The following is a 25000-nucleotide window of genomic DNA, read 5'->3' on the forward strand; positions in this document are numbered from 1 at the left end:
GGGTTCGTCAAGCCCCTGGACTCCTGTCCCTGCTGCCCTAGATCTGTCTGTCTGTCTGTCTGTCTGTCTGTCTGTCTGTCTGTCTGTCTGTCTGTCTGTCTGTCTGTCTGTTTTTCTTTTTTTTTTTTTTTTTTTTTTTTTCCCGACACGCGTTCGATAAGCATGACCAGTGCTACCGATTTCGTCCATCGCGTGCCAGTTCGTGAGGGACTCAGAACAGAGAAGAGAGCTCTGAACCCTACGCCTCTAACCTCCACCAAGGTCTACAGTGCCTGCTTCCCCCGGATTCCACTAGAAGCGACTACTTCGGGGGGGGCTGTGCTCATGCACTTCACTTGTTATCAGGCATAGCTAGTCACGCTAGATCGCTGACTTTATCTCCAACATAACTGCTGCGCTCTCATGAGCTTTATCTTAATCTTTAACTGCTGCGCTCTCGTGACCTTTGACATACTGCTGCTGCTCTCCAAGTTGACCAGTGGAATGCCGAGGTCAGTTCGGCAATGCCAGTTGGAGGGTGGCTATTCTACTTCGGGTGGCTTTCTCGCTGCGTTCGTTGACCTTTTCCTGGGCGAACCGGTTGAGTGCCGAGGTCGGTCCGGCGATTCCGGTTGGAGGGTGGCTTCCGGTTCGCTGGCGCCCCGACGACTCGAACCCGGTTGATTCGACGTAGTTTCTTGCGACTTAGCGTAGTCCCCGGCGGTGGAGCTAGCTTACTCCGACGGAGAGTTCTCCGGCGGTAGAATATCTCCCGAAACCGTTGTTCGCGTTGCGTATTCCTTCGATGTTGATTGGCAGGGTGTCGAAGTCGGTCCGGCGATTCCGGTTGGAGGATGGCTTCCGGTACGCTGGCGCTCCGACGACCCGAACCAGTGGTTTTCCACGGGCGCTGATTACTCAGATAGTCCCCGGCGGTGAATCTATCCTACTCCGACGAAGAGTTCCCCGGCGATGGAAGATCTTTCGAACTGATACTTCCCAGATCGGTGCCGAGGTCGGTCCTGCGATTCCGGTTGGAGGGTGACTTCCGGTTCACAGGCGCCCCGACGACCATTCACTGGTGCTTCTCGCGACATACTCGTCCTAGTCCCCGGCGGTGGAGCTAGCCTACTCCGACGGAGAGTTCCCCGGCGATGGAAGTTCTCCCGAACACGGTGGTTTGATCCCGACCAGTCAGGTGCCGAGGTCGGTTCGATGATTCCGGTTGGAGGGTGGCTTCCGGTTCACCGGCGCCCCGACGACCCAAGACCAGAGCGCTACGACTACTCGGACTAGTCCCCGACGGTGGATCTAGCCTACTCCGATCGCGATCCGATGCCCTTTGGTCTTCACGCCATTTCCGCTGCAGTGACGACAGGATCTGTCCCACAGCCCTGTTCACCGCATTCCAGGTGCTTTCTTCCCGACACATTCGTTCTACAATGTTGTCGGGGCTAAGGCTTGTGATACTCTCCGCTAACATCCCGTCTCGTGCTGCCCTGAATCTGGGACAGTGGAAAAGCACGTGCTCTGGTGTCTCCTCATTACTCGGGCATGCTGGGCAAAGTGGGGACTCTGCGTGCCCGAATCGATGCAGGTACTTCCGGAAACATCCGTGGCCTGACAAGAACTGTGTCAGGTGAAAGTTGACCTCCCCGTGTTTCCTATCCAACCAGGTTGAAACGTTCGGAATGAGCCGATGGGTCCATCTACCGTTTTCAGCGTTATCCCACTGCTGTTGCCACTTTCTTACGGTGTCAGCTCGGGCTCTTCTTCGGACTCCTGATATGCCTCTATCTCTATAGCACTCGTTTTCTTCCTCGAGTAGAAGATCTATGGGAATAGTTCCGGCTATCACGTAGACTGCTTCTGACGAAATTGTACGGTACGCACTGCATACTCGCATGGCCATCAACCTGAACGTACTGTTCAGCCGAGATCTGTTCCTCCTTGTCTGTAGTGCCGTCACCCACACAGGCGCTGCGTATCGGAGTACCGATGTGGACACACTTGCCAGTAGTCGCTTCTTGCTACTGCTGATCGCTGAGTTGTTGGGCATGATCCGAGATAGTGCCGAAATCACCTTTGCAGCCCTTTCACACGCGTAGTCGACGTGACTATTAAAGTTTAGCCTATCGTCTAACATAACTCCCAGGTGTCTCACATTCCGCTTCGATTCGATGATGCACTCTCCGACCGAAATTTTTGCCTGTTGTACCGCCTTTCGGTTGCTTATCAAAACCATCTCGGTCTTGTGATGAGCTAGGGCCAGCTTTTTCCCCCGCGTCCAGTTTTCGACAACATCTATCGCCTCCGTGGCGAGCACTTCTACTTCCTCCAATGATTCACCGATCACTAGGAGCGCCACGTCGTCCGCGAAACCGATAATCTTCACGCCCCTGGGGAGGCGCAGCTTCAGTACTTCGTCATACATAGCATTCCAGAGGGTCGGACCGAGAATGGATCCCTGGGGAACTCCCGCTGTTATGGTTTTACTTCTTCTCCCGTTGTCAGTATCGTAGATCAATGTCCGATTCTGAAAATAGCTGCTCATAATGCTACAGAGGTACTCGGGAACTCTCAGTTTGTGCAGCGCATCGGCGATTGCAACCCAACTAGCACTGTTGAACGCATTTTTCACGTCCAGCGTGATCACTCCGCAGTAGCGGTTACCTCTTCTCTTTTGATTTTGCGCCGTCTGCATTGCTTCCACGACCGTTCGGATGGCATCGACAGTGGATCTACCCCTCCGGAAGCCAAACTGCATATCGGACAGGCCGTGCTCTCCTTCCGTGTATTTTGTGAGCCTGTTGAGGATCACTCTTTCCAGCACTTTGCCGACAGGCAGATTGGCCTGTATGCTGAAGGATCTCCAGGAGGCTTCCCTGGTTTCGGCAGTAGCACAAGATTTTGGCGCTTCCATATGTCGGGGAAGTTGCCATCATTGATACACCTTTGAAACGTAATCCTAAATAGTTCCGGGTTCGTTAGGATTGCTGTTCGCACCGCTACGTTCGGGATACCGTCTGGTCCCGGAGCCTTCTTTGTTTTAAGAGCTTTTGCTATTGTTATCAGCTCCTCGTTGGTTATTCGAGCTTCCGCTTCCTGATCCTCCTGAGCACCGTACGGTGTGGGTGGCCAACCCGTCAGTTCATGCTGCGGAAATAGCGCGTCTACGATGGCTTTCATCTTCTCCGGACACCTTTCCGGTGGTACAGCTGGTCCCCTTATTTTCGCCATGGCTACTCTGTAGGCGTCTCCCCACGGATTAGAATTTGCGTTCCGACAAAGCTCTTCTAGACATGCCTTTTTGCTGAGCTTGATTTCTCTGTTAAGTGCAGCTCTAGCTGCCGTATAAGCTGGCCTGCGAACTGCTCTTTCAGCGTCGTTGCGGGCTCTCTGCATTCTCCTCCGAGCTCGGTGACAGTTCGCTCGTAGGTCGGCGATCTTCGAGTTCCACCAATAAGCTGGGGGCCGACTGTGTCTTGGCTGTCCGTCTGTCTGTCTGTCTGTCTGTCTGTCTGTCTGTCTGTCTGTCTGTCTGTCTGTCTGTCTGTCTGTCTGTCTGTCTGTCTGTCTGTCTGTCTGTCTGTCTGTCTGTCTGTCTGTCTGTCTGTCTGTCTGTCTGCCTGTCTGTCTGTCTGTCTGTCTGTCTGTCTGTCTGTCTGTCTGTCTGTCTGTCTGTCTGTCTGTCTGTCTGTCTGTCTGTCTGTCTGTCTGTCTGTCTGTCTGTCTGTCTGTCTGTCTGTCTGTCTGTCTGTCTGTCTGTCTGTCTGTCTGTCTGTCTGTCTGTCTGTCTGTCTGTCTGTCTGTCTGTCTGTCTGTCTGTCTGTCTGTCTGTCTGTCTGTCTGTCTGTCTGTCTGTCTGTCTGTCTGTCTGTCTGTCTGTCTGTCTGTCTGTCTGTCTGTCTGTCTGTCTGTCTGTCTGTCTGTCTGTCTGTCTGTCTGTCTGTCTGTCTGTCTGTCTGTCTGTCTGTCTGTCTGTCTGTCTGTCTGTCTGTCTGTCTGTCTGTCTGTCTGTCTGTCTGTCTGTCTGTCTGTCTGTCTGTCTGTCTGTCTGTCTGTCTGTCTGTCTGTCTGTCTGTCTGTCTGTCTGTCTGTCTGTCTGTCTGTCTGTCTGTCTGTCTGTCTGTCTGTCTGTCTGTCTGTCTGTCTGTCTGTCTGTCTGTCTGTCTGTCTGTCTGTCTGTCTGTCTGTCTGTCTGTCTGTCTGTCTGTCTGTCTGTCTGTCTGTCTGTCTGTCTGTCTGTCTGTCTGTCTGTCTGTCTGTCTGTCTGTCTGTCTGTCTGTCTGTCTGTCTGTCTGTCTGTCTGTCTGTCTGTCTGTCTGTCTGTCTGTCTGTCTGTCTGTCTGTCTGTCTGTCTGTCTGTCTGTCTGTCTGTCTGTCTGTCTGTCTGTCTGTCTGTCTGTCTGTCTGTCTGTCTGTCTGTCTGTCTGTCTGTCTGTCTGTCTGTCTGTCTGTCTGTCTGTCTGTCTGTCTGTCTGTCTGTCTGTCTGTCTGTCTGTCTGTCTGTCTGTCTGTCTGTCTGTCTGTCTGTCTGTCTGTCTGTCTGTCTGTCTGTCTGTCTGTCTGTCTGTCTGTCTGTCTGTCTGTCTGTCTGTCTGTCTGTCTGTCTGTCTGTCTGTCTGTCTGTCTGTCTGTCTGTCTGTCTGTCTGTCTGTCTGTCTGTCTGTCTGTCTGTCTGTCTGTCTGTCTGTCTGTCTGTCTGTCTGTCTGTCTGTCTGTCTGTCTGTCTGTCTGTCTGTCTGTCTGTCTGTCTGTCTGTCTGTCTGTCTGTCTGTCTGTCTGTCTGTCTGTCTGTCTGTCTGTCTGTCTGTCTGTCTGTCTGTCTGTCTGTCTGTCTGTCTGTCTGTCTGTCTGTCTGTCTGTCTGTCTGTCTGTCTGTCTGTCTGTCTGTCTGTCTGTCTGTCTGTCTGTCTGTCTGTCTGTCTGTCTGTCTGTCTGTCTGTCTGTCTGTCTGTCTGTCTGTCTGTCTGTCTGTCTGTCTGTCTGTCTGTCTGTCTGTCTGTCTGTCTGTCTGTCTGTCTGTCTGTCTGTCTGTCTGTCTGTCTGTCTGTCTGTCTGTCTGTCTGTCTGTCTGTCTGTCTGTCTGTCTGTCTGTCTGTCTGTCTGTCTGTCTGTCTGTCTGTCTGTCTGTCTGTCTGTCTGTCTGTCTGTCTGTCTGTCTGTCTGTCTGTCTGTCTGTCTGTCTGTCTGTCTGTCTGTCTGTCTGTCTGTCTGTCTGTCTGTCTGTCTGTCTGTCTGTCTGTCTGTCTGTCTGTCTGTCTGTCTGTCTGTCTGTCTGTCTGTCTGTCTGTCTGTCTGTCTGTCTGTCTGTCTGTCTGTCTGTCTGTCTGTCTGTCTGTCTGTCTGTCTGTCTGTCTGTCTGTCTGTCTGTCTGTCTGTCTGTCTGTCTGTCTGTCTGTCTGTCTGTCTGTCTGTCTGTCTGTCTGTCTGTCTGTCTGTCTGTCTGTCTGTCTGTCTGTCTGTCTGTCTGTCTGTCTGTCTGTCTGTCTGTCTGTCTGTCTGTCTGTCTGTCTGTCTGTCTGTCTGTCTGTCTGTCTGTCTGTCTGTCTGTCTGTCTGTCTGTCTGTCTGTCTGTCTGTCTGTCTGTCTGTCTGTCTGTCTGTCTGTCTGTCTGTCTGTCTGTCTGTCTGTCTGTCTGTCTGTCTGTCTGTCTGTCTGTCTGTCTGTCTGTCTGTCTGTCTGTCTGTCTGTCTGTCTGTCTGTCTGTCTGTCTGTCTGTCTGTCTGTCTGTCTGTCTGTCTGTCTGTCTGTCTGTCTGTCTGTCTGTCTGTCTGTCTGTCTGTCTGTCTGTCTGTCTGTCTGTCTGTCTGTCTGTCTGTCTGTCTGTCTGTCTGTCTGTCTGTCTGTCTGTCTGTCTGTCTGTCTGTCTGTCTGTCTGTCTGTCTGTCTGTCTGTCTGTCTGTCTGTCTGTCTGTCTGTCTGTCTGTCTGTCTGTCTGTCTGTCTGTCTGTCTGTCTGTCTGTCTGTCTGTCTGTCTGTCTGTCTGTCTGTCTGTCTGTCTGTCTGTCTGTCTGTCTGTCTGTCTGTCTGTCTGTCTGTCTGTCTGTCTGTCTGTCTGTCTGTCTGTCTGTCTGTCTGTCTGTCTGTCTGTCTGTCTGTCTGTCTGTCTGTCTGTCTGTCTGTCTGTCTGTCTGTCTGTCTGTCTGTCTGTCTGTCTGTCTGTCTGTCTGTCTGTCTGTCTGTCTGTCTGTCTGTCTGTCTGTCTGTCTGTCTGTCTGTCTGTCTGTCTGTCTGTCTGTCTGTCTGTCTGTCTGTCTGTCTGTCTGTCTGTCTGTCTGTCTGTCTGTCTGTCTGTCTGTCTGTCTGTCTGTCTGTCTGTCTGTCTGTCTGTCTGTCTGTCTGTCTGTCTGTCTGTCTGTCTGTCTGTCTGTCTGTCTGTCTGTCTGTCTGTCTGTCTGTCTGTCTGTCTGTCTGTCTGTCTGTCTGTCTGTCTGTCTGTCTGTCTGTCTGTCTGTCTGTCTGTCTGTCTGTCTGTCTGTCTGTCTGTCTGTCTGTCTGTCTGTCTGTCTGTCTGTCTGTCTGTCTGTCTGTCTGTCTGTCTGTCTGTCTGTCTGTCTGTCTGTCTGTCTGTCTGTCTGTCTGTCTGTCTGTCTGTCTGTCTGTCTGTCTGTCTGTCTGTCTGTCTGTCTGTCTGTCTGTCTGTCTGTCTGTCTGTCTGTCTGTCTGTCTGTCTGTCTGTCTGTCTGTCTGTCTGTCTGTCTGTCTGTCTGTCTGTCTGTCTGTCTGTCTGTCTGTCTGTCTGTCTGTCTGTCTGTCTGTCTGTCTGTCTGTCTGTCTGTCTGTCTGTCTGTCTGTCTGTCTGTCTGTCTGTCTGTCTGTCTGTCTGTCTGTCTGTCTGTCTGTCTGTCTGTCTGTCTGTCTGTCTGTCTGTCTGTCTGTCTGTCTGTCTGTCTGTCTGTCTGTCTGTCTGTCTGTCTGTCTGTCTGTCTGTCTGTCTGTCTGTCTGTCTGTCTGTCTGTCTGTCTGTCTGTCTGTCTGTCTGTCTGTCTGTCTGTCTGTCTGTCTGTCTGTCTGTCTGTCTGTCTGTCTGTCTGTCTGTCTGTCTGTCTGTCTGTCTGTCTGTCTGTCTGTCTGTCTGTCTGTCTGTCTGTCTGTCTGTCTGTCTGTCTGTCTGTCTGTCTGTCTGTCTGTCTGTCTGTCTGTCTGTCTGTCTGTCTGTCTGTCTGTCTGTCTGTCTGTCTGTCTGTCTGTCTGTCTGTCTGTCTGTCTGTCTGTCTGTCTGTCTGTCTGTCTGTCTGTCTGTCTGTCTGTCTGTCTGTCTGTCTGTCTGTCTGTCTGTCTGTCTGTCTGTCTGTCTGTCTGTCTGTCTGTCTGTCTGTCTGTCTGTCTGTCTGTCTGTCTGTCTGTCTGTCTGTCTGTCTGTCTGTCTGTCTGTCTGTCTGTCTGTCTGTCTGTCTGTCTGTCTGTCTGTCTGTCTGTCTGTCTGTCTGTCTGTCTGTCTGTCTGTCTGTCTGTCTGTCTGTCTGTCTGTCTGTCTGTCTGTCTGTCTGTCTGTCTGTCTGTCTGTCTGTCTGTCTGTCTGTCTGTCTGTCTGTCTGTCTGTCTGTCTGTCTGTCTGTCTGTCTGTCTGTCTGTCTGTCTGTCTGTCTGTCTGTCTGTCTGTCTGTCTGTCTGTCTGTCTGTCTGTCTGTCTGTCTGTCTGTCTGTCTGTCTGTCTGTCTGTCTGTCTGTCTGTCTGTCTGTCTGTCTGTCTGTCTGTCTGTCTGTCTGTCTGTCTGTCTGTCTGTCTGTCTGTCTGTCTGTCTGTCTGTCTGTCTGTCTGTCTGTCTGTCTGTCTGTCTGTCTGTCTGTCTGTCTGTCTGTCTGTCTGTCTGTCTGTCTGTCTGTCTGTCTGTCTGTCTGTCTGTCTGTCTGTCTGTCTGTCTGTCTGTCTGTCTGTCTGTCTGTCTGTCTGTCTGTCTGTCTGTCTGTCTGTCTGTCTGTCTGTCTGTCTGTCTGTCTGTCTGTCTGTCTGTCTGTCTGTCTGTCTGTCTGTCTGTCTGTCTGTCTGTCTGTCTGTCTGTCTGTCTGTCTGTCTGTCTGTCTGTCTGTCTGTCTGTCTGTCTGTCTGTCTGTCTGTCTGTCTGTCTGTCTGTCTGTCTGTCTGTCTGTCTGTCTGTCTGTCGCTATGGAGCTGTATTCTTCACACAAAAAACGTCACAGTACTAAAGTGCCGTTAAGGTGATATATACAATATTGATGAATATTTTATATTAAGGTACACCGGGGCAAGTTGAAACGGGTGGGGCAAGATGAAACACGAAGTTTTGAAATGGATTTCAAAACAATTTGGAAATTATTTCTTCGCTAAAAGATTGCTTGAATCAAAAACTATGTGATACGGCAATCAAACTGTTTATCATCATTGGAAAACATAATGTTAACCCGCTGTTTCATCTTGCCCCACCCGTTTCAACTTGCCCCGGTGTACCTTAAATATGTGATGATGCCTCCTTCGCTCCTCGAAGACGTTGTTTGGAATTACAGTACACCTCTCTCTTTAGAATAGTTCATGTGATACAAATGTCTAATCCCTCTCTCCGCCAGAAATGAAATTACTCAAGGCTTTATTTGTTCCTAGATCAGGTGTTACAGCCTGATCTAGGAACAAATGAAGCCTGGAGTAATTTCATTTCTGATTTCTTGGTCGTTGTCTCATTCCTTGAAATGTAAGATAAGGCAACACACGATACCATTGTTTCCAAGTCGAGGACGTCCTGCCTCATTATCTTTTGTACTGATGTAATTCAACAAACCAAATGAAGTTACCTCTGTTCCGTGACATTAAAGAAATAATTAGGTAATGCATTCATCCTTTTTGTGTTATGTTGCCCATCGTGCGGCTGCACAACCAGGTGACTGTGTAGGATGGTTCTTCTCCCGACAGCAAAACACATAAATCCTTTGAAGTAGGTAGCAATGTACCACTCCTTCTCTTCGTTGGCGGACTGAGCCATGAAGCTAGTCACAGTGTCACGTCACAAATACATCCATGTACTGTTGTAGCTATTGGGTAGGGGGCATCCATTTAGTACGTAGCGCGAAATTTGCAGCTTCGTTCGATATTCTCTTGCTGTACAGACAAATTTTGTTCCATATGTATTCTGGGGCCTGAAAAGTGACGTACTTTTTAGACAATCAAAATGAACCGTCTAGCTGGTTCACTAAATTCTATCGCAGTCCCCATCTGCCCCTGTAGTAGGCATTATCCATAGTAACTCTTGACTTGTCCCTTGAACATGGTAGAATCCTATACAAGAGCGCCGGCTACCGCGGTAGTCGTTGCCACCAAACATCGCACAACCGTCGTCGTCTGCCAGCCAACAAACCAACCGCCACCGTTCTGTTGATCCATGTGTGGAACGAGTCGACCCCTTGAGCGCGCGATGTCGTTCTGACTCTGCCCTTGCATTTGGTTAGGTTAGAATATATAGAAGTGGCACTTTAACGTGTATCACTGACACCACAGCTCGTCCCGTCAGTTGGACTTGCGGAGGCGTCGACGGCGCGGTGGCAACGAAATAGACAAACTGAAAAGAAAAGTTTAAAAATGCATAGGAACCTGGCGAGATAGGAAGCATAAGCCACTTGCAGGCACTCGGCACTCGACCAGACTGCATGCGTCCCTAGCTCTAGGACCATTCAGTCAGCGTCATCACCGCCGTCGTTGGTCGCTGCCAACAGTATAGTCACTATAACTAAAGTAAACTATAGCTGATGGAGCTGGTGGGAGTAAGAAAGAGGAGGATGACGGTACGGTTTGTTTTAGGCAGTTAGTTGGCCTCACCAACCAAGTGTGCAAGCCATGAAAAACTAAACCGTTTCAATGTTGTTAATGACGTCCTAGCTACCGGCAAATGCGTCACTTGGCAGGATGGCTCAGATTGCGAACTTGGCGCCAATATTACGTTACAAAAACGTAACAACATTGTTTGCTATCTGAGAAAACTGACGCTTTGGATTCGTAGGATTTCAACTGAAGAAAGGTCAACGACTGTATGGGATATGTATTGCAATTTAAGAGAAAACTTTCCGTTTTACGGTAGAACGAAAAGCTACCGCAGCTGTCAGACTACTGATTTTCACTGAGTTAGGGTAAATGATGATGGTTGGACCAACTGAAAAACTGATCATGGTTGGACCAATTTGGAAAATTACAGATTTGATCAACATTTTCCTTAAAACTTGAGTCGAAGCCTTACTTTTGTCAAAGCATAGCTTAATCTTTATTGAAATCAAATGGACTTTATGTATTATATCTCTAAATTATTTAATTAATTAAGGATTTTAATAGGGCTTACTAGAAGCGCAACTTTGACAACAAAATTACTCAATTTGTAACATCTGCAGTAAAGATATTTTATTTTGAATGCATATATTTTTTGCGTTATACTTCTGCGAAAATATATGAATTTCATGATGACGTATTTGTAATTAATAATTGTTCACTTAAAATATAATAAATAAGTAAAATTAGACTAAATGAATATGATGATGGTTGGTCCACCGAATGATTGTGGTTGGACCTAGCGGTTACCATGTAGGTTGCTAGGGCTAATGCAGTTTGTTTACTATTTTCTTCGCGCGCGGTGACATTGAACAAGATTTTCGCGTTCCCAAAACAGTGCATTGAAAAGCTGCCGCTCGTACTGCCCGCCGCCGGATACCTAAACCTACCTAAACCTGAAACGGTAGGCCGAAGAAGTCATCGCCTTGTCCCGTAGGTCCGAACAGTTGAGCTCATTTCGACGGCCGGTCGCTTTCCTCCTTACGTCCTTAGTGCGTCCATCAAGATCCAGATTAAGAGGACAAGAACAGTGTCACTGGTCGGTTGGCAAATAGTACTTCACCAGTCTCCCACTGCAGTCCATCGTATATATTAAGGATTGTCGCAGCTACCTAATATCATCATCAAGCTGAATCCACAATGGAACTCTGCCCTACATCGATATAAGGTAGTGAATGTTCGCTCACCCACCAAGAGCTGCGTCCTAGGCTGCGTCTGTGTGGCAAGAATACCCTTTGGCAAGTGGGACATAATTCCCTATTTATTCAGTATGTTGCACACGATGATGATGATAAATAAACCTGTATCTAAATAATTTTAATGTTTATAGATCATTTGTAAGGCCATTTAAAACCTATCTGAAATCTTAATCCTGCATGCCCCCTTCATTTTCATCAGTCCAGTGGGGTGTTTCTCCAGCTTCATCGAACTTTTAGAGTTCTTAGGTTTTCTTGAACTGCGTGCATTCACGATGTCGCCGGCTTCTACCTGGTTTTCTGATGATTATTGTTTTCGCTACTCTTTCGTCCGATATTTGGATATTCAGCCATCATGGTTCAACCATGATCATTTTTTGGTCCAACCAATATCTGCGTTGGTCCAACCAAGATCAAAATTGTAAGCTCGAAGAAAACGAATTATATGATTATTTTTTGAGTAATTTAGGTATTCTCCGGGCTTTTCGTAAACTAGAGGAATAGAGCTTTCTGTCAACTACAGATTTGGTATGTTATTGCGATTCGATCATAAGAAATTCTTGGCGTACATGTTGACCACGTATCGAAATATCTCAAGTTGGTCCAACCATCATCATTTACCCTATCATCAAGCGGCCCAACCGACGCCTTGGATACGACGTCGATGATCATTGTTTGTTGTTGGTTTTCAAGGGTTTTCAGAGCATTTCACCTTGCAAGCATACTTTGATTTGGCCTTCAATTTCAATGATATGATGATTTTCATGGCTGCGGTAGGATTTTGACAGCTGCGGTAGGACTCGGCGGCTACCGCAGAGTGGAAATTTTTCTAAAAATCCGCAATACTAGGAATGTAATTTTTTAATCGGCCGTATCAGAGAATCGCTACATATCCGTGTTAGTGTTTCTCTTTATATTTAGTCTAAGTACACCTGTGTTATGGTAGATAAAACTAAAATAATGTTTGTATGAGGTGCTCCAATGGTGTCATTGTCATGTACTTCTTACTAACTTACTTTCAGTCCTGAGCACCCACGGTGGTGCAGAGGGACGAGTTGAAAGATCTCCATCCTGGGCGATTGCACAGGTTTACAAATTAAAACGAAAGTCGTGAACTTCTGTCAACGACCAAAATTTTTGGAGCACAATTTAGTGCTGATTTCGAAACCGACCTTCAAAAAATTTAAAGTAGAACAGTTTTTGAGTATTAGCTCAATATCAAGTTTTGTAACTTTTCAAAATATGTAATTTACTAAAATTTAAATAAATTGCGTTTTGTTCAACCAATTTTAAATCTTTTTCCATAAATTAAAAGCTGAATACAATACCATTCGATCATCTGAATACAAGCTTTGCGTCAGATTAATGAAATTCAAGATATTGGCGAGTTTTAGGGACGATCTTCTTAAATTTTAGCAAAATTCCCGAAATTTTTTGAATAAATGTATTTTTTTCAATAAGAAAAAACCAACTTAAAAATTCTTTCTCGACGTTTATTTGACATATCATATGTAGGCGAGTTACAGTAAAAAAATCAGCTCAATCGGAGCATTGATTACGGAGAATGAGATGTTTGATGTGAGCGACTTTGCTTAAAAATAGAACAAAAATCGATTTCAAATCATCAACCTTGTATGGAAAGTCGAAAAAAATTTCGCTCTACTGTACTTTTTTTCCATCGCGTTTTCGAACTCAGGGCATGATTCTACACCAAAAATGATCATCAGCTTACCGAGTTCAAAAATGCTGTAAACTAGTGTTGCCAGCCATCGCCTTGACCTGTGGCCAGGTCAAATGTCTGTCGAATTTCTTGCTTTATTTCGTTGCTGAGGCTGCGCCGCCATGAGCCTCTGGGTCTGCCTCTACTGCGATGTCCTACTGGGTTCCAATCTAATGCTTGCTTGCAGATTTCGTTTCCGCCCCTGCGTAGAGTGTGGTCGACCCACCTCCACTTTCGCTCCAGAATTTCTGTTGCTATCGGCTTTTGATGACATCGACGATGGAGCTCCACGTTGGAGATCCAATTGTGAGGCCACCATGCACGAATTATATACCGCAGGCATCTATTGAAGAAGACCTGCAGCCGTTGAGTGTTCTCCACTGATACACACCAGGTTTCACTGGCGTAAAGCAGCACAGATTTCACGTTCGAGTTAAAAATTCGGATTTTGGTGCGTCGACTGATCTGGTTGTTTTCCCATACCTTTCTTAAACTCGCAAAAGCAGCCCTCGCCATTTTGATCCGGGCCGGCTGCCATTTGGCTACCAAGATATTGGAAGCTTTTAACATTCTCCACTGATTGCCCAGCTACCGTAAAGCTGCAAGGGTTGACCGTGTTTACATCCAACTACTTGGTTTTGTTGACGTTGATGGTGAGACCTGCCGCTGAGGAGCGATTGGCAAGATCATCGAGCTTGCTCTGCATATCAGAGCGCCGCACAGTGGCTGATTTCGTCATTTTAGCGCGCTTAATTAATAACTTTTTAACTATGACGTTTAGCGTCATGGTGTCTTGGAGAAAAATTTTCGCTATAATAAGGAGCTTCTTTTGAACTATTGTAAAAAATGATCAATCCCCCTAAAAGTGAGATAGAAAATTTATTTTTGGCAATTTTCAAGATACAAGGTTGGTGTCTTCACAAAAAATGTAGATAATGTTGTTTGGAGCAACTTTGTCAAACACGCTAAGTTTGTAACTCCGTTACTTTTCAAGATACGTTACGTTTTTTATCATCAGCCCCTTGAAAAGGGTTTTAGCGCAATAACTTTCGAAGGATTGATTCTACATTTTTCTTATGTTCTAAAATGTTATAGATAATGGTAAAACACATAACTTCGCCGAACACGACATTGTTCTAATTTCAAAAATAAAATAGTTATAACGGTTTTTATAGTTTTTTGGGCCATATTTCAAGCATATATAACCTAGCTATAGGCAATTATATGCAAATTTCCTTTTAAGCATGTGAATATTCAAGTAATTGTCTCTCTTAGAAAGCCAAAACCATCAAACTGTAAGAAACTGTAAGATGGTTTTTGTACAGAAACTTTCAACCATCTATGTTACTTTTATATGGGATTTATTCATATCTTCAACATATTTATTTAACAGTTCATGGCAGCTTGCATTTTTATTGTTATTGTACGTGTGTGTAGAGGTGTGCGCCGCCGCGCCACGCCGGCGCCGCCGCCGATTTTTGGTTCACGCCGCCGCCGCCGATTATTTTTCGGCGCGCCGCCGCTTACGCCGCCGAACTCCAATTTTCTACGCCGATCTCAAAAACGCATTGATAAATTAAATTATTTTTTGATTTATTTCATTACTATATGTCAATGGAGTCATCTGCATACATAGCATTTGTAAGGTCGTTTTCAGCGGTGGTCCATTTTTTTGGTCCAAATTTATAACAGTTCTAAAACAGTGAAAGAGTTTGTCCTTCAAATTAAAACGAGTTCACAAAGATACCGGGGGTTCCTGAAGATAACTGATGGCTGAAAAACGAATCTAGGGATTCCGAAGATTGAAGAAAATGCTGGTGATTCTGAAAAAAAAAAAAATGTTGTTGTGTTCATCTCCAGAAGAGATGAAATTTCTCCAGCAACTCTTTTGAGGATTCGTCCAGCAGTTTCTCCAAGCATTTCGCTAAGAGTTCCTCCGAGAACTCTAGAAGGTCCTTCGGGAAATCCGAGGGTTTCCTCCGAGACATCCTCTAGGAGTTTCTTCGGGCATTGCTACAGAAGTTTCACTGAGACTTTTTGTAGTCCTCCTCTTCTTGGCGTAACGTCCTCACTGGGACAAAGCCTGCTTCTCAGCTTAGTATTCTATGAGCACTTCCACAGTTATTAACTGAGAGCTTCCTCTGCCAATGGCCATTTTGCATGTGTATATCGTGTGGCAGGCACGAAGATACTCTATGCCCAAGGAAGTCAAGGAAATTTCCTTTACGAAAAGATCCTGGACCGACCGGGAATCGAACCCGTCACTCTCAGCATGGTCATGCTGAATACCCGTGCGTTAACCGCCTCGGCTATATGGGCCCCCTACTTTTTGTAGTACTTCCTCTAGAAACTCCTCTAAGAGTTACTCCTTGTATTCTTTTAGGAGATCCTCCAAGAATTCATCCAGAAGTCTAGAAGTTTTTCCTGAGATTCCTCTAGGAGATCATCCGGCAATACCTTTAGGATAGAAAGACGAATGACCACTAAGTTAAAGTCCCTCTACAAAACCAAATACACACACAATTTCTCTAGGAGCACCTCCGGGAATTCCTCCACGGGTTCTTCAACGAGTTTATCCGGGAATTCCTTAACGAATTTCTTCGAGAATTCCTTTAAGAGTTCATAAAAATTGCACTGGAAATACCAGAAGTTTCCTCCGATAATTCCTCTAGGAATTTCTCTTGTAATTCCTCTAGGAGTTCTTTCGGGAATTCTTCTTAGAGTTCTTCCGGCAAGTACTGTAGCAGTTTCTCCTGGAATTCTACCAGGAGTTTCTTTAAGAGTTTGGCCGAAAATTCTCCGCACATTCGCCTAGAAGCTCCTGTGGGAATGCCTCTAGGGTTTGCTCTAGAAATTCTTCCAGGAATTCCTTCCCTTCCGAGTTCCTTTGGGGATTCCTCACCATTTTTTTTTTCCGAGAATTACACTAAAAGTTTCACCGTGAATTTCTCTAAAAGTTCTTCCGGGATTTCCTCTAGAAGTTCTTCCGGGAATTCGTCTAGAAGTGCTTTCGGGAGTTCGAATTTCTTCGGAAACACCATTACGAGCTTCACCGGAAAGAAGTCCCCCAGGCAATTTTACTACGAGTTGCAATATAAGTTTTTTTCTAGAACTTGCACTGGGTATGCCAAGAGATTCCTTCGAGAAGTCCTTTGAGAATTTTCCCGATCGTTCCTCTACGAGTTCTCTTGAAATCTGGCTGGGAATTCCTCAAGAAATCCTACCGGGAAATCCATTGAGAGTACATCCGAGAACTAATCTATGAATACCTCTAATTTCTCTACGAGTTCCTCCGTGAAATCCTTTTTGAATTTCTTCGGCAATTTCTCTACGAATTCCTCCGAAAATTCCTCTGGTAATTACATTACTAGTTGCTCTAAAAATATTTCTGGGAGTTGCACAAGGGTTGCCCGGAATTTCCTCCGAGAATTCTTCTATGAATTCCACCGGTAATTCCCCTAAGAATTCCTCCGGAAATTCCTCTAGGAGTTCCTCTGGCAATTTCTCTAAGAATTCTTCTAAGATTTGTTTCGTTCCGGAATTCCTCCAGGAGTTTCCCCAAACGTTCATCTAAGAGTTCATCAGGGAATTCTTTTAGATGCGCTTTTGGAAATTAGTTTAGAAATTCTTACGGGAATTCCGGGGGTACATCTAGACCTAGAGGAATGCCTCTACGAGTTCCTCCGGGAATTCCTAAAAGAGTTTAATCGGAAATTCCTCTAGAAAATCCACCGGGAATTCCTCCAGAATTTCTTCCGGGAATTCCTTTAGAATAATTAATTTAGAATAAATAATTTAGAATATTTGTTTTGGGCAGCTGATTCACCATAACAATTATTTCAATAAATTTAAAAAAAAATGTGAAAATAACTAAATAACTAAACCATTACTATAAACATGTCATTGCATCTTCAAAATGATGAGTTACTAAAAAATAAAACAATGATATTGATTAACGAAATCAACAAAAAAAAATATAAATTATGACCACGCCGTTTGACGCCGCCGCCGCCGCCGCCGCCGAAAATTCATTCGGCGTCACGCCGACCACGCCGCCGCCGCCGGCCAAAAAAGTGCAAAACGCCGCCGCCGACAGATTTCAAATCGGCGCACACCTCTACGTGTGTGTAAATATATAGAATGGATTGTGGTGCATTCTGGAGTATTCATGAATTACGTTACACGAAAACTTACCACCTATTTATATTTTCTTACTAACTCACAGTGCTGCATGTAGTCCACGAAAAGAGCGAACGAAGTGCCATTTTTTCTCAAATTCTAAACTTGCGCGTGACATATTTTGTGAACGCTCCCTCTAGAACATGTCTACAATAGTGATAGCTAATTATAAATCTTATTGTACTTTACAGTAAGGTGCTGTTTAATCGTGACCTGACAAAAAAAAGTAACACTTTATGCGTTCTTTTCGTGGACTACGTGCAGCACTGTCAGTTAGTCAGAAAATAGAAGTAGATGGTAAGTTTTCATGTAACGTACTTCATGAATGTTGCAGAATGCATCACAATCCTTTCTATATATTCACACACTTACAATAGCAATAAAAATGCAAGCTGTAATGAACTCTCAAAAAAATATGGTGGAGATATGAATACATCCCATATAAAAGTAACATAGATGGCTGAAAGTTTCTGTACAAAAACCATCTTACAGTTTCTTACAGTTTGATGGTTTTGGCTTTCTAAGAGAGACAATTACTTGTATATTTACATGCTTAAAAGGAAATTTGCATATAATTGCCTATAGCTAGGTTATATATGCTTGAAATATGGCCCAAAAAACTATAAAAACCGTAATAACTATTTTATTTTTGAAATTAGCGGGATGTCGTGTTCGGCAAAGTTATGTGTTTTACGATTATCTATAACTTTGTAGAACATCAGAAAAATGTAGAATCAATCCTTCGAAAGTTATTGCACAAAAACCCTTATCAAGGGGCTGATGATAAAAAACGTAACGTACCTTGAAAAGTAACGGAGTTACAAACTTGGTGTCTTTGGAAAAGTTGCTCCAATTAACCTTTTCTACAACTTTTGTGAAGACACCAACCTTGTATCTTGAAAATTGCAAAAAATAAATTTTCTATCTCACTTTTAGGGGGATTGATCATTTTTTACAATAGTTCAAAAGAAGCTCCTTATTATAGCGAAAATCTTTCTCGAAGACACCATGACTCTAAACGTCATAGTTAAAAAGTTATTAATTAAGCGCGCTAAAATGACGAAATCAGCCACTGTGCGCCGTTGAGCTAGGAGAGCAACGTCATCAGTCAGTTCGAAGTCATCTAGGTGCTCCATGGTAATGGGCTGCCACAGTAATCCACGAATTGGTCCACGATCAATCGCACCTACCGTGATCTCGTCGATTACGATATTATACACCCTTGCCTCACTCCAGCAACGACCTGGATGAGATCGGACAATACGCCGTTGTGCAGTACTCTGCACGAAAACGCCCTGTACTGTGCTTCAATGAGGCCGATGATTTACTCAGGAAGACCCTTGCACCTGAGGGCTTACATATTTCCGTGGTTGAGACGGTCGAAAGCTGTTTTCGTAATCAATGAACACCAGGTAGAGAGACTCTTGTAATTCATTGGTTTGCTTCAGAATAATACGGAGCGTGATAATATGGTCCACACAAGATCAACCAGCACGAAATCCTGCATGCTGCTGTCGGAGAGTTGCGTCAATCTTCTCCTGTATCCGGTTAAGGATCACTGCAGAGGACTTTCAGAACGATACACAGTAACATGATCACCGCCAATTATCGCATACAGTCAGGTCACCCTTTTAGGGTACACACTAAGATTCTGATTTTCCAGCTCAGTAAATTTTTCGCTGAGTTCTGTATTTTTTTCATCTTTTTACTGAGTTCTCAACAGCAGATTCAACTCGGTACACTCGGTAATCAATATTTACCGTTCATCAGTAATGATATTTACCGGTCAACTGTAATTTTTGACAGTTCATTTGCAGAGCTCGTAAACTCATTTACAGAGTATTCAGTAAAAAGGATAACCGAGCGTACCGAGTTAAATCTGCTGTTGAGACCTCAGAAAAAAGATGGCGAAAATACCGAGCTGATCTTAGTGTGTACCTTTACTAAGACCAGTCGCCCGGAAATACCGCGGGTTACCATATGTTGCAGAATAATTGATGCAGTAGTTCTGCGGATACTACGGGGTCAGCTTTGAGCATCTCAGCTGATATGCGATCGACCCCTGGGGCCCTGTTCGATTTCATGCTACGGATGGCTGTTTCTATCTTCTGCACTGATGGAGCTTCGGTGTTGACACGGGTAATGCGTCGAACCCTTGGCGGATCATGCTGAGGTGTTGATGGCGTGGTTTCAAAGTGCTCAGAACAGCGTTCAAACCGATCAGCCGGGTCGGTCAAGACGAGTCCAGACGAGTCTTTCACGGGCAACGTAGCATTCATCTTAGTCCCACTAAGGTGACGTGAAACATCGTAGAGGAGACGGATGTCACCGGTGTGTGCGGCTTTCTCGCCTTCGTCGGCTAGGGAGTCTGCCTACGCCCTTTTGTCCCGTCTACATAAGCGTTTCAATTCCTTCTTGAGAGCTGAATAGCGCTGACGGGCTTCGGCTGTGGCTCCTCGTGTTTTCGCTCGCTCTATCGCGGCTCGCGAGGGTGGAAGCTCAGGTACAATATTATCTGCTGGGCGTTCATTAAAAACACCACCCCCGACGAAGACTGCCGCTTGAGCCTAGCTATTTAGCACTGTAGTTGGAAGAAATGCCAATGCAGAACCCGTAGCTTCCAGGAAGGTAAGCCCAGCTCCCTGAATTAGTGGGTTGGTGTCAGGCCCAGAGAGCCAGTCGTATAAAAAAGACTAACACCGGAAAATCAACAAGAGAAAAGGGACTTGCGATTGGAAGCTCGGTACGTGGAACTACAGATCTCTCAACTTCATTGGAAGCACCCGCATACTCGCCGATCTACAGAAGGACCGCGGGTTCGGAATCGTAGCGCTGCAGGAGGTGTGTTGGACAGGATCTATGGTGCGAACGTTTAGAGGTAATCATACCATCTACCAGAGTGCGGCAACACACGTGAGCTGGGAACAGCTTCTATAGTGATGGGCGACATGCAGAGGCGCGTGATAGGTTGGCCGATCGACGAAAGAATGTGCAGGTTGAGGATCAAGGGCCAATGATGATGACAAAGACGCATTTTACGCGCAGCTCCAATGTGAGTACGACTGCTGCCCAAACCACGACGTCAAGATCATCATAGGGTACCTAAACGCTCAGGTAGGCCAGGAGGAGGAATTCAGACCGATGATTGGAAAGTTCAGCGCCCACCAGCTGACGAACGAAAATGGCCTACGCCTCATCGATTTCAGCGCCTCCAAGAACATGGCCATTCGTAGCACCTTCTTCCAGCACAGCCTTCTCTATCGTTACACCTCTGGACGAACATTTGAAAAGGGCCTATCTGCTTTGCGTAAACAAACATGTTTTTGTCTCTGTAGGGCCCATCTGCATCCACCCACGCACATCAACACCCTTATCAGAAAGAGTGTTCTTCAAGCTATCTCTTAAGGGTGTTGATGTGCGTGGGTGGATGCAGATGGGCCCTGCAGAGACAGAAACATGTTTGTTTACAAAAAGCAGATAGGCCCTTTTCAAATGTTCGTCCAGACCTGGAGATCACCACAACAAACGGAATCGCAAATCGACCACGTTCTGATTAATAGACGGCACTTCTCCGACATTATCGACGTCAGGACCTATCGTGGCGCTCCGTTATTAACAATGTACAGTACTGGCGGCCGCCCCGGTACGATCAAGAGCGACTAAAGCAACCGGATGTCGTACAACATGGCCGGTCTGAAAATTTGTTTATAAATCAAAAATTTGTTTTTGCGACAAAGTTTTGATTTTCTATTAATAAGTGGGTATAAACACTTAATGTATTTATTGCACTTTGTTTGAATACTTTCTATGTGGTTTTTAAAAGTTAAGTTTTTATCTATAGTAAGAGCCCTAGATACTTAACTTCTTCCGACCAATTTATTGGAGTTCCCCTCATAGTGACAACATGTCTACTTGAGGGTTTAAAATAAAGAGCTCTTGGCTTATGTGGGAATATGATAAGTTGAGTTTTGGAAGCATTTGGAGAAATCTTCCATTTTTCCAAATAAAAAGAAAAAATATCTAAACTTTTTTGCAATCTACTACAAATGACACGCAAACTTCGCCCCTTGGCTGAGATACCCGTGTCATCTGCAAATAACGATTTTTGACATCCCTGTGGCAAATCAGGTAAGTCGGAGGTAAAAATATTGTATAAGATTGGTCCCAGTATGCTGCCTTGTGGAACACCAGCTCTTACAGGTAATCTATCTGACTTGGAATTTTGATAGTTTACCTGAAGTGTTCGATCCGATAAATAGTTTTGAATAATTTTAATAATATATAGTGGAAAATTAAAATGTTTCAATTTTACGATCAAGCCTTCGTGCCAAACACTATCGAATGCTTTTTCTATGTCAAGAAGTGCTACACCAGTCGAGTAACCTTCAGATTTATTGGCACGAATGAAATTCGTTACCCGTAAAAGTTGATGAGTAGTCGAATGTCCATGGCGGAATCCGAACTGCTCATTGGCAAAAATAGAATTTTCATCAATATGAATCATCATTCTATTTAAAATAAGTTTTTCAAAAAGTTTACTGATAGATGATAGTAAGCTAATTGGACGATAACTAGAAGCTTCGGCAGGATTTTTGTCAGGCTTCAAAATTGGAACAACTTTAGCATTTTTCCATTTCTCAGGAAAATATGCTAACTGAAAACATTTGTTAAATATATTAACCAAAAATGATAAGCAACTTTCTGGAAGTTTTTTGATGAGAATATATAAAATTCCGTCATCACCCGGAGCTTTCATATTCTTAAACTTCTTTATAATAGATCTCACTTCGCCCAAATCAGTGCCCAATGAATTGTCGAAAATGTTCTCATGATTGAGAATGTTTTCGATTTCGCGGGCAACCTGATGTTCTATTGGACTAGTGAGACCTATACTGAAATTATGCGCACTTTCAAACTGTTTGGCAAGTTTTTGTGCTTTTTCAGAATTAGTTAATAATATTTTGTTATCCTCTTTCAGCGCAGGAATAGGCTTCTGAGGTTTTTTCAAAATTTTTGTCAATTTCCAAAACGGCTTAGAGCCGGGGTTTAATTGAGAAACTTTATTTGCAAAATTTTTGTTTCTCAATTCAGTGAAACGTTTTTTTAATTTCCTTCTGAAGATCCTGCCAGATTACTTTCAAAGCAGGATCTCGAGTTCGTTGGAATTGTCTTCTTCTCACGTTTTTAAGACGGATCAGAAGTTTCAGATCGTCGTCAATAATAACTGAGTCGAATTTGACTTCACACTTTGGTATTGATGCGCTTCTAGCTTCGACTATAGTACTAGTCAAAGTTTCGAGGGCATTGTCAATATCAAAATGTGTTTCCAATGAAACATTAACATCTAAATGGCTATCGATGTATGTTTTATATGTATCCCAGTCAGCTCTGTGATTATTGAAAGTAGAGCTGATGGGATGAAAAATCGCTTCATGGGAAATTTGAAATGTTACAGGAAGATGGTCAGAATCAAAATCAGCATGAGTAAGGAATTGGCTACAATGCTGACTTGAGTCAGTTAAGACCAAATCAATTGTTGAGGGATTTCTAGCAGAAGAAAAACAAGTGGGACTATCGGGATATAGAATAGAAAAATATCCTGAAGAGCACTGATCAAATAAAATCCTGCCGTTTGAATTGGACTGAAGATTATTCAACGAACGGTGTTTCGCATTAAAATCACCAATTATGAAAAATTTGGTCCTGTTGCGAGTTAATTTTCGCAAATCAGATTTAAGAAAATCTATTTGCTGGCCAGTGCATTGAAAAGGCAAGTAGGCCGCAATGAAAGTATGTTTACCAAAGTTTGTTTCAACAGAAACACCCAAAGTTTCAAAAACTTTGGTTTCGAATGATGAAAAAATTTGGTGCTTGATGCGCCTGTCAACGATGATAGCAACTCCACCACATGCTCCATCTAGGCGATCATTTCTATAAATAAAATAGTTTGGGTTTCGTTTGATTGAAGACCCAGGTTTTAGATAAGTTTCAGTAATAACTGCAATATGCACATTATTAACTGTTAAAAAATGGAATAGCTCATCCTCTTTGCCATTTAGAGAACGAGCATTCCAATTTAAAATGTTCAAAAATTTATTTAGATCCATTACCAAAACGTAATCCAATTACTATTTTATTTGTAAATTTAACTCCAACCTGGACTGCTTCAGCCATAGTTTGAGTTTTGAACATTGCATCAATCATTTGTTGCAATTGTTCAGATAAAAAGTCAAAATCGGAAGCAGACATGCCTGAATCACGTGCATTTTCCGAATTTAATGTTTGGTGATAGGAATTATTTGAATTTTGCTTACCCGCAGCCACATGGGCATAGGTAGCTCGATTTGTTTGAACAAAATTATTACTCACTCCACTGCTGGAGGGTAGATTATTCGCTCGAATGTTTGTTTGGTGGTTAACTACCTCCGGCGAATAGGTACGAGCGGTATGAAAATTATTCAACCGATCGTTGATGGAAGAATTTGTGTTGTTAGAAATTCTACCTGCAGAGTTTCGGGTACGACTAGCGTTCCCATTCATCTGCCGGGCGCGTGATTCGACAACTTTTTTGCGGATAGGGCAATCCCAAAAGTTTGACTTATGGTTGCCACCGCAATTCGTACATTTAAATTTTCTGGTATCTTCCCTTACCGGACAGTTGTCCTTGGCATGAGAAGAACCTCCACAAATCATGCATTTAGCATCCATGTGGCAATGTTTCGTTCCGTGCCCCCAACCTTGGCATTGACGGCACTGAGTTGGGTTCTGGAAATTTCCCCAGGCTTACGAAAATGTTCCCATGTCACTTGGACAAGAAACATTTTCTTCGCCTTTTCCAAATATTTCAAGTTATTTAGATCACTTTTGTTGAAGTGAACTAAATAAAATTCTTGAGAGATACCCTACCGAGGATTCTCAGAGCGGGTTCTCTTTTTCATTTTTATTACTTGGACTGGAGTGAATCCAAGTAATAAGTTGAGTTCAGTTTTGATCTCATCAGGTGATTTATCATCACTAGAGAGACCTTTTAATACGACTTTGAACAAGCGTGCAGACCTGTCGTCATATGTGAAAAATTTATGCTTCTTCTCAGTAAGGTACTTGAGAAGAAGATCCCGATCTTTCAAGGTTTCCGGCAATACGCGGCAGTCTCCTTTCCTGGCAATTTGGAAGGAAACCTTGATTCCCCTTATGGAGTTCAAGATCTCCTGCCTAAAACCAGCAAATTCACAGACGCTGACCACGATTGGCGGCACCCGTTGTTTTTTAGCAGAAACAATTGTTTTAGTAGAAGGAAGCGGAGAAGCTGAAAGTTCTCCTTTCCTTCTAACTTTGCCGCGTTTAGCGACAGTTTTGAAACCGACTTTTTTGGAAGGAAGCGGTGAATTCAAGGATTCACCCTTCCTTTTGTTCGATGATGCAACCATGATTTAATTAAAAGCGACCTTCCAGGAGGTTTTTTCCCTAATCGGTGTCCAAGTAGGATTACCACCGTTTCACGGAATTTGACTTCCGTAAACGGGTCCAACGAATAATCGAAGGCACGGGTCCAGGCAAGGATCGAAAAGGAATCAGTAGGTATAAATTTAGCGCTGAAAAGTGCTATTGTGGGTAGTACTGAGAAGTACTGTTGAATTGCTTTAGGTAGTAAAACTTCCTGCAGCAGAGAGAGCTTACGTCCGCACAGCACAAGAGTACGATGCGAACTGTGGTTGTACTATTGAAACATTTTACCAACCAGGGCGTTAACCCAATAGCATACAAAAATTCACCCTGTTTATAAATAAACAACCTAGAGCAAACATTCTTTTCGGCAACCTTTGCAACCCATTCACTTCGAACGGAGCGAGCCGCGTTATAAAAGCCGGCCGAATTTGACCATACCTATACATAATATTTACCTCTGTACAGCGCCTTCCGTGCTTGGCAGCCACTTTCACTTCCAAAGATATTGAGTAAAGGTAGCAGTTGCGATGGATAAAAAGTTCTCCGTACTGCCGCGTGCACTTGTCAGTGTCACCCATTCATTGCTGCGCTGCAACATTCCATAATAGACCGCCCTAAATAAAAAGACGAATCAGAACGAATTACTTTACCTATGACATGACAGTTTAATTTATCAATTCGTTCTTCGCTTTGATTCGGTTTACTACT

The 25000-nt window shown here is 44.3% G+C and overlaps 2 protein-coding genes across 2 annotated transcripts in view; one reads left to right on the forward strand and one right to left on the reverse strand.

Moving 5' to 3' along the window:
• The window catches only part of LOC109416235 (galactosylgalactosylxylosylprotein 3-beta-glucuronosyltransferase P), a gene marked incomplete in the record, with an annotated part of 233330 nt that overhangs the window by 17165 nt on the left and 191165 nt on the right, over nucleotides 1–25000 (forward strand).
• Nucleotides 9409–25000, reverse strand: part of LOC134290203 (uncharacterized) — a 17905-nt gene continuing 2313 nt past the window's right edge. The window contains exon 3 of the mRNA XM_062857274.1: nucleotides 9409–9494. Within this exon, the coding sequence (XP_062713258.1) occupies nucleotides 9409–9494 (86 nt within the window). The remainder of the gene's footprint in view (nucleotides 9495–25000) is intronic.

The sequence above is a fragment of the Aedes albopictus genome, chromosome 3, assembly GCF_035046485.1.
Source record: "Aedes albopictus strain Foshan chromosome 3, AalbF5, whole genome shotgun sequence".
NCBI lineage: Eukaryota > Metazoa > Arthropoda > Insecta > Diptera > Culicidae > Aedes > Aedes albopictus.